Genomic DNA, 16,882 nt, shown 5'->3' on the forward strand with positions numbered 1-16,882 from the left:
TTGAAAAGGTGGACATTCAGTACCTGTTTATGTAATTTAAAATTTACATGAATACAAACATGAACAAAGTTATGGTAAACTTAGAGCATCCAAACTGTAATAGTTTGCATAGGTTAAATTAATTAATGTCAGCTTTCGTTGTGAGAGTAATGAAGGCAGCATAAGACATTAATTTATGCATTTTTTCTTATATTTGGTCTGAAACAAAGACTTACCTGCTATGCTACCTTTTAGTTTTCCTGAGTCAGCAGTCTCAGAAACAGGATCTAAAGGTACAAATGGAAAATTACCACAGCATAGTTTCATTTCCTGCTCTTGAATATCTGGCTGAACTACTTAAGCTTAATTTGTTAAACCCCAGTAAGTACCTATCCCACATGATTTGACTCAGAGATTCTCTTTCGTCCACAGGCAGTCATCTGAGGAGCAGAAAGAAGAGAGCTCCCAAATGCTATGTCTATTCAGGGCCTCTCAAGAACAATGGAATATCATCCTGATTTAGAAAATTTGGATGAAGATGGATATACTCAATTACACTTCGACTCTCGAAGCAATACCAGGATAGCTGTTGTTTCAGAGAAAGGTATATATATATATTTTTTCTAATGTATGCCTTTAGCTCTCCCATTTGAAAAGATCCAAGGGGAGGCCGGGCACAGTGGCTCACACCTATAATCCCACCACTTTGGGAGGCCGAGGCGGGTGGATTGACTGAGGTCAGGAGTTTGAGGCCAGCTTGGCTAATGTGGTGAAACCCCGTCTCTACTGAAAACACAAAAATTACCCAGGCATGGTGGCACACACCTGCAGTCCCAGCTACTTGGGAGGTTGAGACGGGAGAATCATTTGGACTCGGGAAGTGGAGGTTGCAGTGAGCCGAGGTCACGCCACTGCACTCCAGCCTGGGTGACAGAGCAAGACTCCATCTCTGAAAAAAATAAATAAATAAAAACAAACAAACAACAAAACAAAAAGATATAAGGGGAGAAAATTTGAGAGGCTTGTGATGTGTACATTTTTATGGATATACTTTTTTTTTTTTTTTTTTTTGAGGCGGGGTCTTCACTCTGTCACCCAGGCTGGAGTGCAGTGGCCGGGTCTCAGCTCACTGCAAGCTCCGCCTCCCGGTTTCGCGCCATTCTCCTGCCTCAGCCTCCCGAGTAGCTGGGACTACAGGCGCCCGCCACCACGCCCGGCTAATTTTTTGTATTTTAGTAGAGACGGGGTTTCACCGTGTTAGCCAGGATGGTCTCGATCTCCTGACCTCGTGATCCGCCCGCCTCGGCCTCCCAAAGTGCAGGGATTACAGGCGTGAGCCACCGCGCCCGGCCTGGATATACTTTTAAAGGGCTTCAGATGTCACTGAAGATAATTTGAATGCACCCTAAACTTTTTTTCATGAAAATTATTCAGTGACCAATTATTAGTATTTAAATTAATTATGTTTGATGGTAGAAAATACAATGTCTATTTTATATAGATATAGACATTTCATCAGTGAGGAATCGGTAATAAGTGGGATAATACACAAAGATAAAGGATTTCCGTATGAGTGACTTGTTGCTTGTTTGATAGAAAGGCTAGATTATTGAATGGAGGCCAGGAAACTTAAAGAAGTATATATATGAACAACATGTTTTTTTGTGTTAAGAGATTAAATTGTTTTTAAACAAAAAACAATTATTGGTATACCAGTGAAGGAAAATATATTAATATATGGTGGATAAAAACATCCCATCGGCAGGACATGAGTCTTAAACAAAAAGTAAATGAAATGAAATAGAAAGAAGGGCTTTGGAGGATCTCTGTATTCACAGAGTGGGTGATTTCGCCTACTCTATGTGACACTTCTATGAAATGTCCTGACAGCTTAGTCTCAGTGGAAAGCAGAAATACATTCTGGTTATGGCAATGTTAATACAAAATTAGTTCCCTATTTTCTTTGAGAGAGAGATAGATCATTTGTTGGTTTTGACACCAGAGTTTGCTTTCTTCTGCTTTCTGATTCTTCACATTGTACAAATATTTTCCTCTCAGTACTGATGTAATTCTTTTCTTGGGCAACCTATTGAGGAAGGGTGGAAAAAGTGGGTGAGGCAAGAGGTAGGGAGACATGTGCATGTTTATGCATATGTATAGGCAAATGGTATCCTGTAACAACACACCTATAATGAGCTAGCAGTCTCTAAACAAGGTGCTTTTATACGTGTTAGCTCATTTAATTCCCACAATAATCCTTTGAGATATTATTACCCCAGTTTCACAAAGAGGAATAAAAAACAACAAAGGGAGTAATTTGCCCTGGGTCATGCAACAAACATATGAAAAGGGAAAATTACCCTTAGTAATCATTGCTCTCTTCCCAACATTAAGCTATTTCCTCTAAGAATCAGTGGGATTTCAGGGATCCTACTAATATCATGACCTGTAGATATCAATGTGGAGCTGAAATTAGGAGCATACAGATATCAAGGCAATGTGCTGAAATTATAATTGAAGAAGAGGTATCCTTACCAGTGGAGAAAAACACAGCAAATCCTTGATAACTAGGTAACCTAGGCAGTGATTAATAATTCACTTTAAAATTTGCCAGTATTTTTTGTTATTGTTGTTTTGTGTTTTGTTTTGTTTTTTTAACAGGGTATCGCTCTGTTGCCCATGCTGCTCTGGAATTCCTGGGCTCAAGCGATCCTCCTGCCACAGCCTCCAGAGTAGTTGGGACTACAGGAGCTCACTACCATGCCCAGCTAGTTAAATTTTTTCTTTCTTTCTTTCTTTTTTTTTTTTGGTAGGGACAGGATCTCCTTGTGTTGCCCAGGCTAGTCTTGAGCTTCTGGCCTCAAGCAATCCTCCTACCTCTGTCTCCCTTCTGGGATTACAGGTGTGAGCCACTGTGCAAGGCCAGATTTTTGATGAACTGTAGAATTGAAGTGCCCCACCGTCTGTCATTCTCTTTCTTTATTCCATTTCTGCCCCCTCTGGCTCCTCAGGATCTTGTGTTGCATCTCCTCCTTGGCGCCTCATTGCTGTGATTTTGGGAATCCTATGCTTGGTGATACTGGTAATAGCTGTGGTCCTGGGTACCATGGGTGAGTATTTGGTGGAGAAGATCAACAACAACAATAACAACAACAGACAATTTAGTAAGCAATTATTATGTGCCAGGCACTCTTTTAAGGGCTTGACATGCATAATCTACTTTAATTTGTATGTAATCTGGTTTTGTCTGTATTGGGTTGCAGCTGTTAATGCCCATTTCACTTATAAAGGGTGTGAGAGACTGAGAGGTTATTTTACCTTTCCAGGGTTATAAACTAGTTAGTGGTGGGACCATGATTAGAAATTTAGGCAATCTGTCTAAAAAACTCATACTCTTAACTGCATTGCTCTCCTACCTCCCTTGCATAGCTGGTTTCAAAGCTGTAGAATCCAAAGGATAATAAATTAATGGAAGGAAACACATGGAGCCGAAGAAGAAAGTACAATATAGTGCTGTCTTCCTAATGAAATAAATTCACTAAATGGACATTAAGCTGTTTTTATGAGTCACATTATTTAGGGAACTTATTTCTGATCTTTAATATAAACACCTTTGAATAGACCAGAAATTTCCTGAGGCACTTGGTCTTAAGTCGGTATTTTGTAATGGATGAATTTTTTTTTTAGATTTTATATCACATGTAATCTGTTGTTAAACACCTTCAGAGAGTCTTCATGACATTCCTTAATTAGTCAGATGCACTTAGTCAAGTGCATTCTATGTTATAGGTGCTGGGCAGTTTCTCAAGGATCTCTCATTTTTAAGTAATAGAAGAAAGGTGAAAGATGTTGCTATTTCAAATCTGCCATGGGTCCAGTTGACTCTATGACATTTGCCTCTTGCTGCCTCCCTCGTTCTATCTTCTCTACATTCTTTTTTCTTTTTTTTTTTTTAACTATACCTCCGTTATGAAAGTTATTTATTTCTTTTCATCTATTCTATCAATCATCTTTACTTCTCCACAGCAATATATCATCTATTTATCATTAATCAATAATGTATTCTTTTATTCCAATAACATATGGGTTTCGGGATTTTCATTTTCAAACATAGAAGAATGACTTTTTTTCTGTCGCTATTATTGTTGTTGGTATATGAAGCTATTTGGAGACCCAATTCAGGAAGCAACTCATTGGAGAATGGCTACTTTCCATCAAGAAATAAAGAGAACCACAGTCAACCCACACAATCACCTTTAGAAGAGAGTGTGACTCCTACCAAAGCTGTCAAAACTACAGGCAAGGGCATAGTTAAAGGACGGAATCTTGATTCAAGAGGGTTAATTGTTGGTGCTGAGGCCTGGGGCAGGGGTGTAAGGAAAATATGCTTAGATTCAATGATTGTACATTTAAGGCAAGCACACATATTAGTATTAACTTAGTGTAATATATCCCTGTCATATATACAATAAGGTGAAATTATAAGTACTTTATGCACGTGGCTGAACAGTTCTAAATTGGACTTTATTAATTTTTAAAATCAGTAACCGATTTATCACTGGCTATGTGCTTAGATCTACAGGAGATCATATAATTTGATACAAATAAAAGAAAAGTGTTCTCTCCCCTTACAGAATTGATATTTTTAATGCGATACAGTTAGAATAGGAAATATGACATTAGAAAGGAAGAATGACAGGGAGAAAGGAAAGAAGGGAAAATGTTGCCAAGAATAAAGAAGCTATATTAAAAATATACAGAAGAGGTAGACCTAATACACATGTTCCTGAAAACTCATCAAATTTGTTTAATCATATAATTTCATTTACTTAATTACAATTCTATATATACTTGACCTTTACTTCTAATTGCATCATAATTGACTATGACTTAATGTTTTCACTTCAGTTTTTCATCTCTGGACCCATACCTCCTCACTATTTTTATTAAGTAGCTAATAACATATAAGAGAGATAGTGTGTAATATGAATAACTGACCTATACTTTTTTCATTTGGAAAGTCACATTCTAAAGTAGATCTTACATCATAAAATAAGTTAAGTAGCAATATGAAATTGCTGTGTACCTCAATGATTGATTGTGAGTAGAATTATTTTAAGGAGTTATTAAGGAGAAAGGTAGTTTTGAGCTAAATTAGAAGGAATAGAAGACAAATCAAGAAAAAAAGGATAGCTGGCTGCCTAAAATACTATTTATAGCTAATTCATTTTTAAATTCTAAATGAATAGGAAGATTTGAATGTATTCTCATCTGTAAAATCATATCACTGTAGTTTGAATTGAAAATGAAATATAATAATGGCAACTCATTGGTTTTTTCATAAGTGTCCTTAAGATGAATGGTGTTCATACTAAAAGAGTGAATTGGTGTGCTATGAACCTCATGGTACTAATCTTTTATTTCCAGGGGTTCTTTCCAGCCCTTGTCCTCCTAATTGGATTATATATGAGAAGAGCTGTTACCTATTCAGCCCGTCACTAAATTCCTGGGATGGAAGTAAAAGACAATGCTCGCAACTGGGCTCTAATCTCATAAAGATAGACAGCTCAAAGGAATTGGTAAGTGTAAACTTCTGTTGTAATTATCTGTGGTCTGTATCCAGAAGGAAAATAGAAGGAGATTCCAGGTAATGACAATTTTTCCTAAAATGAAGTCTTTTTTTTTTTTTGAGGCAGAGTCTCACTCTGTTGCCCAAGCTGGAGTGCCATGAAGCCTCGACATCCCAGGCTCAAGGGATCCTCCCACCTTAGCCTCCTGAGTAGTTAGGACTAAAGGGGACACCACCATGCTCATCTAATTTTTTTTTTGTATTTTTCGTAGAGATGGAGTTTCTCCATATTGTCTAGGCTTGTGTCAAACTCCTGGGCACAAGTGGTCTGCCCATCTTGATCTCCCAAAGTGTTGGGATTACAGGTGGAGGCCACCACACTCGGCCAAAAGTCATTTTTAATATCTCTATAATTATAATCATAGCATGCCTTAAGCACATAAAGTGCATAGTATATATTTATTTTTATTTTAACTAATTTTATTTATTTATTTATTTATTTATTTATTTATTTATTTATTTTTTGAGATGGAGTCTCGCTCTGTCGCCCAGGCTGGAGTGCAGTGGCCGGATCTCAGCTCACTGCAAGCTCCGCCTCCCGGGTTTACGCCATTCTCCTGCCTCAGCCTCCCGAGTAGCTGGGACTACAGGCGCCCGCCACCTCGCCCGGCTAGTTTTTTGTAATTTTTAGTAGAGACGGGGTTTCACCATGATAGCCAGGATGGTCTCGATCTCCTGACCTCGTGATCCGCCCGTCTCGGCCTCCCAAAGTGCTGGGATTACAGGCTTGAGCCACCGCGCCCGGCCTTATTTATTTTTAACTAATTAAAAAAAAACTGTGTTTCACCTTAAAACAAATCCTTTCAATCACACTCCATGTACGCATGACTGCAATAATCAGGCCATTACCCATTTTTGTGCATTTGTATTTCAATTGTTAAATTTGGTGAAGTAGAAAATTCTCCTCCTTGTCATCATAATTATCAAGAAAATGGCAACAATGATAATATATGTTTAGAAATTATTTACTCTTTGCAAGATACTGGGAAAGGCAAAGAGGGTTAAAAAATAACCCTGCTGGCCGGGTGCGGTGGCTCACACCTGTAATCCCAGCACTTTGGGAGGCTGAGGCGGGCGGATCACAAGGTCAGGAGTTCAAGACCAGCCTGGCCAATATGGTGAAACCCCATCTCTACTAAAAATACAAAAATTAGCCAGGGATGGTGGTGGATGCCTGTAGTCCCAGCTACTCAGGAGGCTGAGGCAGGAGAATCGCTTGAACCCGGGAGGCGGAGGTGGTAGTGAGCCGAGATCGGGCCACTGCACTCCAGCCTGGGAGACAGAGTGAGACTCCGTCTCAAAAAAAAAAAAAATAACCCTGCTATCACAGGACACATACAATCTTTTAAGTAAAAAAAAAGCAACTCAGAAGCTATTAAAAGTTAAATATCTGGCATTGGCAATAAATGCTATAGGAGTTTAAAGAGATCCCCGTGTTCCTAAGAAGTTTTCAGAAAAAGTGGCACTTGAATGAAGGGTAGAGCTTAGATGAGGTACGAGAAGGTGTTTACAGGAAACATTCTACATTATAAATCTAAACCAGTCTATAACTTCTACATCTACTCTCACTATTCTCATTTTGTCTTTGTTTCTGTAATGCCTTACTCAGTAGTAATAATTTATATTAAAGTTAATGGAACTACATGTATGACAAAGAAAGAGTATTGGGTTACAAGTCTATCTGACTTTTAGGCCAGCCTATAATTGAAAATAAATTGTTATAGATTTGTAAACAATTCAGATATCTTCGCTGAATCTCAGATTACTTATTCATAAAATATGCAGTTGGACTAAATCATTTTTAAGTTTTTATCTAACTCTGAGAAATATTTCTTAACAAAAGTAGCATCAATTTATTTCTTCAATTGGAGAAGACAATGGCTAATCATCCATGAAAACTGCCTAGGGGGCCTGTCATCTGGGATTTTGTCAGATAGGTTGAATGGAGGCAGTACAATCTTCACATTATAAATCTATTCTTTTGGAAAATTAAATGATAATTACTTTAAATAAATAAGATAGGCCTTTTGAAACATTCAATGACAGGTTGATGTCAGGTTAGGCATGCATTCTTTACCAAAGTGATTCGATCAGCTGTCTTTTTCTCAGTGTCCATGATAATGGTCTCTCTCTCTCTCTCTCTCTCTGTTATATATTTGTATATGTTTTGTTTCAGGGATTTATAGTAAAACAAGTGTCTTCCCAACCTGATAATTCATTTTGGATAGGCCTTTCTCGGCCCCAGACTGAGGTACCATGGCTCTGGGAGGATGGATCAACATTCTCTTCTAACCTGTAAGTGTTTGGAGAGACAATGCTTCATCCTCTTTCTCAGAGAGGTTTCCACCTCATCTATGAAAACCTCTGTCAAGCAGTTAAGAACCTGATTTGCTGACCATATATGAGAAAGAGAGAGAGAAAGATATAGAAGAAGAGAAATAGTGAGCTACGACAAAAGGAGAAAGATGAGGAGAACCTTAGAGTGAAAAGGAGTGAGGCCATCTAGCAGCATCAACACAGCTGTTTTTCTAGTTTTCTTACCAGGGAGGCATCCAACATGTTTGAAGTTGTCCAGGCAAGGAGCAGTCACTGTCAGTCAGTGTAACCCCCTGGTTAAGAACATGGGCTTTGAAGCCAGACCTCAGTTTGGGTTAATGATTACCCCACTCACTGATCATGTGACATTGGGGATAAGTCACTTTTCCTCTATGAGTTTCATTTTCCATAAACAAGAATAGAAAGTTACTCTTGGCCGGGTGCGGTGGCTCACACCTGTAATCCCAGCACTTTGGGAGGCCCAGGTGGGTGGATCACTTGAGGTCAGGAGTTTGAGACCAGCCTGACCAACATGGTGAAACCTCATCTTCACTAAAAAATGAGCCAGGTGTGGTGGCATTTGCCAGAAATCCCAGCTACTCGGGAGGCCGAGGCAGGAGAAATGCTTTGACCCGGGAGATGGAGGTTGCAGTGAGCTGAGATTGCACCATTGCACTCCAGTCTGGATGACAGAGTGAGACTCCAGTGAGACTCCAACTCAAAAAAAAAAAAAAAAGAAAGAAAGAAAGAAAGAAAGAGTACTTTCCTCTTAGAATTGTGAGATGGATATAAAAGTAAAATAATTTAGCACAGTGTCTTGTACATAGTTAATGAGCGATATTATTAAGTTAAAAAGCAACCACATTTTCACATTTTGCATTTTAAAAAGATATTTTAAACGTATTTCACATTCGCACGATTATACATTATTCCTTATTATGTGTTGGTCTTTGTCACTGCAGTTGTCATTCATTTGCTTTTTAATATCTGCAGAATATGAAATATGTCCCTTTTAAGTTCTTATTATTAGTGTGTGTGTGTGCACACCTGTGTGTGTTTTTTCATCTCAGTGGGAGTATGGTTTGCTTTAGTTTTTCAAAGAAAATAACTTTTGACTTTGTTGACTCTGCCTCTTTTTATTATTTCTTTCATTAACTTTGATTCTAGTCTGTATTACTTCCTTCCATCTAATTTATTTTTATTTTATTTTATTTTTTTGAGACAGAGTCTTGCTCTATTGCCCAGGCTGGAGTGCAGTGGCGATCTCAGCTAACTGCCAGCTCTGCCTCCTGGATTCATGCCATTCTTCTGCCTCAGCCTCCCAAGTAGCTGGGACTACAGGCTCCCACCACCACGCCTGGCTAATTTTTTGTATTTTTAGTAGAGACGGGGTTTCACCGTGTTAGCCAGGATGGTGTCAATCTCCTGACCTAATTTATTTGTTTTAAATTTGCTATTCCATCTCAAACTTCTTGTATTGGGTGCTTGACTCATGAATTTAAGCCTTCCTTTATCTCAAGTATGTAGATTTAAAGGCTGTAATTTTAATGTGTTTTCATTGTCATTCAGTTCAAAATACTTTCTGATTTCCACTGTGAGTTGCTGTTTGACCCCGGAGTTATTTAGAAATGTATTTCTTAATTTACAAACATACGTGTTTCCAGTTATCTCTTTGTTTTAGGTTTCAGGCTTAGTTCCACTGTGATCAGAGAACATGCTCCACGTGCTTGCAGTTCTCTGATTTTTATGTGCTTCTTCCTCTTTCCATATGAAAAGAATTGTGTTGAAATCTTCCGCTGCGATTCTACTTATAGTTCTGTAAACATTTGATTCGATGTGTTGAAGCTGTGTTATCAGGCACATAAAGTTGTAGAATTGTTACTTTTTTCCCTTTCTTTCCTCCTTTTTGGACTGATTTAACACTTTTTCTTATTTTTTTTTTCTTTTCATTTGTAATGTGCTCTTTCGTGTCTTTTACATCTCTTTTACTAATCTTTTAGCAGTTTTCCTAGGAATTACACATGTATACTTCACTCATCAAAGACTAATATTAACTGACATTTTTATGTACTTCCTGACCAATATAAAAATCATAGAGCATTCCTTTACTCTGTTGACTCCCTCCTCCATTTATATGCTATTATATTAGTGTATTTATTTTTATTTATTTATTTTTATTTTATCTCCCAGGCTGGAGTGCAGTGGCGCAATCTTGGCTCTCTGCAACCTCTGCCTCCTGGGTTCAAGTAATTATCCTACCTCAGCCTCCAGAGTAGCTGGGACTACAGCTACGCCTCCAGCTAGGTGTGGTGGCCTGCGCGTGTAATCCCAGCTACTCAGAGGTTGAGGCACCAGAATTGCTTCAACCCAGGAGGTTGCAGTGAACCAAGATCGTGCCACTGCACTCCAGCCTGGGTGACTGAGCCAGACTCAGTCTAAAACAAACAAAAATAGCCCTTGGGCCGGGCACAGTGATTCACGCCTGTAATCCCAGCACTCTGGGAGGCTGAGGTGGGCGGATCACTTGAGGTCAGGAGTTCGATACCAGCTTGACCAAAATGGTGAAACCGCATCTCTACAAGAAAAACACACACACACACACACACACACACACACAAAAATTAGAAATGGTGGTGCACAGCAGATTTATGCACTAGTATTCATTTCAATTTGCCCACATATTTATGATTTTATTTATTTATTTCTTCCTTTCCAACTGCACATTTCAGGTATTTTTTCTTAAGGCTGGTATTTCCAATAAGTATAGGATTAGAGGTCGGTTGTTTCTTCTGTCAGCCACTCAAATGTATTATTCCACTGTTTTCTATTTTTTATTGTTGTTTTTGAGAGGTCATCTGTTTGAAGGTAATACATGTTACTGAAAAATTCTCAACCATACTTGCTTCATATTTTGCTTTGACCCATCTTTTTTCCCTTCTCCTGGAATCTCAGTTACATTCATTACAGACCCGTTGACACCATCCTATATGTTTCTTTTGCTTTTTCCTGTGTTTTCATTCTGTTTTAGCTTTTTGCTCCAATCTATGTAATTACCTTTCACATATCTTCCAGTTCATCTATTTTTTCTCATCTGTGGCTAATCTACTGTTAAATGCCTCTATTAAGTTTTTTATTTTGTTTGGTGACATTTTCAGTTTTATAATTTTAGTTCGGTTCTTTCTCAAATCTATTATTTCAACACTTATACTTCTATTTTTTCTTCCAACATTCTTAGTATTATCTTTTAACTTTCAGAATACACTAACCATAGTTGTTTTAGCTTGTGTCTAATAATTCCAATTTCCTGTATGTATCTGTTTCTGTTTTTTTTCCTATTTTTGTTTTGTGTTGATTAGTTTTCTTTTATGTCAGATTGCTTTTTATAGGGTTGTTAACATTGTATCTTAAAATCTTTGCAGAATTAATTTGAAGTGTTTTTTCATTTGCCTCTGTTCTCACCACCAGGTCTGTTCACCCAATAGTGTGAACAGTACAAACAGCTGAGTATAATCACTTAACTGTTTTCCTTCTGCTAGGCTATGTACAGTGAATTTATTAACAATCAGCCAAATGTATTTTCTACTTTTTTATAGCACTTGTTTGTCTTGAATTTTCTTTTGCTATTTTACATGTATGGCTAGAGGACTCTTTCTGTAATCACAAGCAGGCCCAAGTTAACATTTTGATATGTTTATGTTACTAGTCTTTGATTTTCTGGGTGGCATTTATTTAATCTAGCTGTGTCTATGCCCCCAAAACACTTAGAGATCAAGGAAAATTTTGAAGGAATAATGCTGGTCAGAGTTCTCCCTGAGGTCTGAATCTAAGTAGTTAATCTTAGCCTTAGTCATCTCTAAAGCAAAGTTTTCTCAATCTTCCAACCTCAGGGTCAAGAAGGAGACATAGATACCCAGGACGAAGAGTGCCAAGTCATAGCTTTTGCACTAAGGCTCAGTGATGCCCTTTGAGCTTGACTAATTAACACTGCTGCTTCAGGAGACTGAAGACTAAATTGAACAGGACCATACTTCTATTTACCAGTGTTGATTTCCATAACTATCAAGCATTGTATTGTAATGTAATTCTCCTTCCAGGATACATTAAAATATGCAGAGTTGTTTGCGCTGCCTTTAAATGGCCTGGGCATCTTTGATTCTTTTTCAGTTCTAGATCCCTTTCAGCATTAATGCTTCTGCTTGGTCTATTCATTAAGTATATCCAGTAATAATTTCATTAAACTGTTGTTTGATAAAGAAACATTTAAGTAATAGGCTGAAAGATATATAAAGAACTTTTTATAGAATATTAAATAATTTTCCTTCTTTGTCAGGAACTTTTTTTAAGTTTATGCAGCTAGTAGTATTTCTTGAAAAAATTAAGTTATTTTTCTGCCTTAATGATGGAGACTATTCATTTAACCACTTGAGATTCACAACAATTTAGATTTAAGCTTCCTTTTCCAATAATAGAAACACTTCAAAAATCTTTTCACCGATATCCTTACTAATTTATTTGAGCGTCCTGTAGACGGTATTCTTTAACATTTGTTCTAATTACCTCACTGTATTCTATTTTAACAGATTTCAGATCAGAACCACAGCTACCCAAGAAAACCCATCTCCAAATTGTGTATGGATTCATATGTCAGTCATTTATGACCAACTGTGTAGTGTGCCTTCATATAGTATTTGTGAGAAGAAGTTTTCAATGCAAGGGGAAGGGTGGAGGAGGAAAGAGAAATATGTGAGCTAGTAAGGTGGACAGAAAAAGGAACAGAGAAGAGTAACAGCTGAGGTCAAAATAAATGCAGAAAATGTTTAGTGAGCTTGGCAAACTGTAATCTTAACCAAGAAATTGAAGGGAGAGGCTGTGATTTCTGTATTTGTCGACCTACAGGTAGGCCAGTGTTATTGTTCTACGTGCTAAATCCCTAGACATGGAATCAGGACAGCTAAGCTTGAATTTTTTTTTTTTTTTTTTTGAGATAGGGTCTCACTTTGTCACCCAGGCTGGAGTGCGGTGGCACAATCTCGGCTCACTGCAGCCATCTCTTGCCTCAGCCCCTCCAAGTAGCTGGGACTACAGGTGCATGTCACCATACCAGGCTAATTTTTGGTGTGTTTTTGTAGAGACTGGATTTTGCCATGTTGACCAAGCTGGTCTTGAACTCCTGGGCTCAAGTGATCTGCCCACCTTGGCCTTCCAAAGTGCTGGGATTACAGACGTGAGCCACCACACCTGGCACCAAGCTTGAATTTTCATTCTGCCATTGACTTGGCATTTACCTGGGGTAAACCATAAGCAAGTCTTAATTTCTGGCTCCATCAGAGTTGTTTTTGTGCTCAACAATGCCATTGACACGCATGGTGTGTTGCCATGATTTGACCCTCAACTTCTAGCAGTATATCAGATATGAACTGAGGGTGAAATATATTTCTGAATAGCTAAATGAAGAAATGGGAAAAAATCTTCACCACAATCAGAGCAATTTTATTATTTTCATCGATCTGATCATAATTATGATTATCATCTTTAAAAAGCAGGAACTCCTGCTTTTTCTTTATCAGTTAAATAACCCAGAGAGTACGTCTGCCGTATCTCTAATAAAATCTTGTATAATATGTAATTGTAGGGAAACTGCTCTCATAGGAAAGTTTTCTGCTTTTTAAATACAAAAATACATAGAAATACATAAAATCTGATGATGAATATAAAAAAGTAACCAGTCTCATTGGAACAAGTGTTAACATTTTGGAATATGAAACATGTTTTATTAGTTTTGTGATGTACTGTTTTATAATTTTGACTTTTTTCATTAATTACTGTAAAATGGTATTATTGGAATGAAACTATATTTCCTGATGTGCTGATTTGTCTTATTTTTTTTCATACTTTCCCACTGGTGCTATTTTTATTTCCAATGGATATTTCTATATTACTGGTGAGGCATTTATAGTCCTCTAATGTTGATTAATATGTGAAAAGAAATTGTACCAATGTCACTAAATTATTCACTTTAAAATGGCTGTTTTTATGTTATGTGCATTTCATTTCAATAAAAAAAACTCTTATTAAAAAACCCCTGGCCCCTAAATTATGTGCCTGTGTGTCACAATCCCTATCACAATTTGCCCTCTCCCCAAAAATGACGATGAATTTGGTATGGGTGGAGTGGATATTTACAGTAGATATTTTGATATTAAAGCATTAATTTGAGATCTAAAAAATTTAAAACACCTAAGAGAAGGTAAAGATTTTTGTGAGGTTTACTATTGTTGTTTAATATGCAAATTTGTGTTTTCATTATTTAAAAAAATGTAGAAAGGGAAGAGATAGACAGATGCAGCAAACCACCATGGCACATGTATACCTATGTAACAAACCTGCACATTCTGCACATGTATCCCAGAACTTAAAGTATAATTAAAAATAAATACATAAATAGATAAATGATGTAATGTATAATAAACATAAAAGAAAAGGAAGAGATAGATCAGGCTGAGAACATGAGTATGGTTAACTGTTTTAAGTAGTTAAGGCTTAGGATGGAGTTTGGAAGAGATACCTAGTATTTTAATTTTGGTTTTGCTTTGATTCATTCCTCCCAGGTCCTCAGGATATAGTGAATGAGTCAAGAAATTATGGTAATCAAGGTAAATAACTGGATGCTGAAGATCCAGCTGTACTAATCTAGGACAGGCCAGGCAACCTAACCCATGACGTGAGTTATCATGAAAGTGAGGGTGTAAAGTAAGATTGCTCTAGGTTGTGCAAGACAAAGAGTACCTGACGTGTTGAGATACGTTTATATCACAGCTTATATGGAAATATATGTGAATAAACAGAAAACATACACACTTTTCCAAGAGACAGAAAAAGTGAAATAGCTGCTAGCTGAACCTCAGTTGAAAAGTTAAATTCGAGATGAGTAATGATCACACCAGGAGACATGCTGAGGGGCCACCATGTTCACATGTCTGGATTACAGCAATAATTTTTGAAGTAGTGTCTGAGCCTTCACCCTTGTTCTCTACAGTCTATTTTCAAACAAATCAGAGTGAGGCCATTACATTTAAATAAAATCATGTCGGTTCTCTACTGAAAATTCTCATCAACTTCTCATGTATCTCAGAGTAAAAACAAAACCACCCAAAAATGAAATACCTTTGTAATTACCTATAAGAAGCTACATATTCTGGTCCTCTTAACTTTGAGCTAAACTCCTACTTCCTTTATCTTTACTCATTGCACTCAGGACGCTGGCTTCTCTGTTGTTTCTCAACCATGTCAGGCATGCTTCCACCTCAAGGTACTGGTGATTCTTATCTCCTTTACCTGAATGATTCTTACCTGACAAAGCTGCAGGACCTGGTCTCTCACCTCTTTCCCATCTCTGCACAAACATGAGCTTCTTAATGATGCTTACTCAGATAACTCTAAAGTTACCAACCCTTTCTCCCTACATTCTTCATCTCCCTTACCTCTGTTTATTTACCATAGCATTTATTATAGTCTAATATACTGTACTATTTACTTATTAGGTTGGTGCAAAATTGCGGTTTTTGCCATTGAAAGTAATGGCAAGAACCGCAATTACTTTTACACCAGACTGATACTTATTATCTTTCTTATGTATCATCTGTTTTTCCCCATAGAATATAGTCTCTAAAAGGGCTGACAGCTTTGCCGTACATGGATGTATCCAAGAGTCTGAGAATAGTACTTGCCATACAGTTGATAGTCAAAAATATTCTTATTTTTGAAAAAAAAACTTTTAAGGAAAAGTAGTATAAATGTTACTATAGGTTGATTATCAAAAATTATTAGTAATATACTTGAATAACCGAAGCTTGGTAAATAGTTCTAATTGCTATTTTATGAGAATCATAATTACAGGCACCTCCTAAGTGCCTTTCTTTCTGATCCCAGCTGTTGTAATTTTTAACCCTCTATCTCTGTTTTATTCACATATGGGCTTTACATAACTTCATCTTCGCAATTTTGACTACCTTCTCTTTTATATGGCTCTCTGATATCCAACCCAATGCAAACAAACAATTTTTTATTTCCTACTTCTTACAAGGCACTGTGCAACAGGAAAGTATTTTTATTTTTATTTATGTATTATTTCAATAGCTTTTGGGGTACAAGAGGTTTTTGGTTACATGGATGAATTATATAGTTGTGAATTCTGTTTGTAATGCACCTGTCAGTCACCTGAGTAGTGTACATTGTACCCAATATGTAGTTTTTTTAATCCCTCCCCCTCCCTTTTCACCTCCTGCTTCTGAGTCATTACATCACTCTGTATGGATTTGCCTACTTATAGCTTAGCTTCCACTTGTAAGTCAGAACATACAGTTTTCGGTTTTCCACTCCTGACTTACTTAGAATAATGGCCTCCAGCTCTAACCAAGGTACTGCAAAAGACATTATTTCATTACTTTTTATGGCTGAGTGGTATTCCATGGTGTATTTATACCACATTTTCTTTATCCACTCATTGGTTAATGGGCACTTAGGTTGGTCCCATATCTTTGCAATTGTGAATTCTGTTACTATAATCATACATGTGCAAGTGTCTTTTTCATATACAACAACTTATTTTGGGGTAGATACCCAGTAGCAGGATTGCTGGATTGAATGGTGCATCTACTTTTAGTTCTTTAAGGAATCTTCGTACTGTTTTCCATGGAGGTTGTACTAGTTTACATTCCCACCAGCAGTGTATAAGCATTTGCTTTTCACCATATCCATGCCAACATCTATCGTTTTTTTTTTGACTTTTTAATAACAGCCATTATTGTAGGAGTAAGATGGTATCTCACTGCAGTTTTAATTTGCACTTCCCTGATAATTAGTAATGTTGAGCATTGTTTCATGTTTGTATATCTTCTTTTGAGAAATGGCTACGTATGTCCCTTGCTCACATTTTGATGGGATTTTTTTTTTCTTTAG

General features: G+C 37.2%; 1 protein-coding gene across 7 annotated transcripts; it reads left to right on the plus strand.

Annotated features, from left to right (window-relative positions):
• The first annotated feature begins 293 nt into the window (after positions 1–293).
• Positions 294–13,385, plus strand: CLEC7A (C-type lectin domain containing 7A). 7 transcript variants are annotated; one of them, XM_025402273.1, is made up of 7 exons: positions 305–360; positions 466–583; positions 2,991–3,089; positions 4,141–4,278; positions 5,407–5,558; positions 7,785–7,903; positions 12,505–12,687. In XM_025402273.1, the coding sequence occupies exons 2-7, from the start codon at positions 481–483 to the stop codon at positions 12,674–12,676; spliced, it is 783 nt and encodes a 260-aa protein (XP_025258058.1). In that variant the 5' UTR covers positions 305–360; positions 466–480; the 3' UTR covers positions 12,677–12,687. The 7 variants fall into 7 exon arrangements, with proteins under 7 accessions (XP_025258064.1, XP_025258058.1, XP_025258057.1 ...); XM_025402272.1 differs by having other exon boundaries at positions 305–583; positions 12,505–12,868; XM_025402274.1 differs by lacking the exon at positions 4,141–4,278 and having other exon boundaries at positions 305–583; positions 12,505–12,868.
• The last annotated feature ends 3,497 nt before the right edge of the window (positions 13,386–16,882 follow it).

Source organism: Theropithecus gelada, chromosome 11, assembly GCF_003255815.1.
Source record: "Theropithecus gelada isolate Dixy chromosome 11, Tgel_1.0, whole genome shotgun sequence".
NCBI lineage: Eukaryota > Metazoa > Chordata > Mammalia > Primates > Cercopithecidae > Theropithecus > Theropithecus gelada.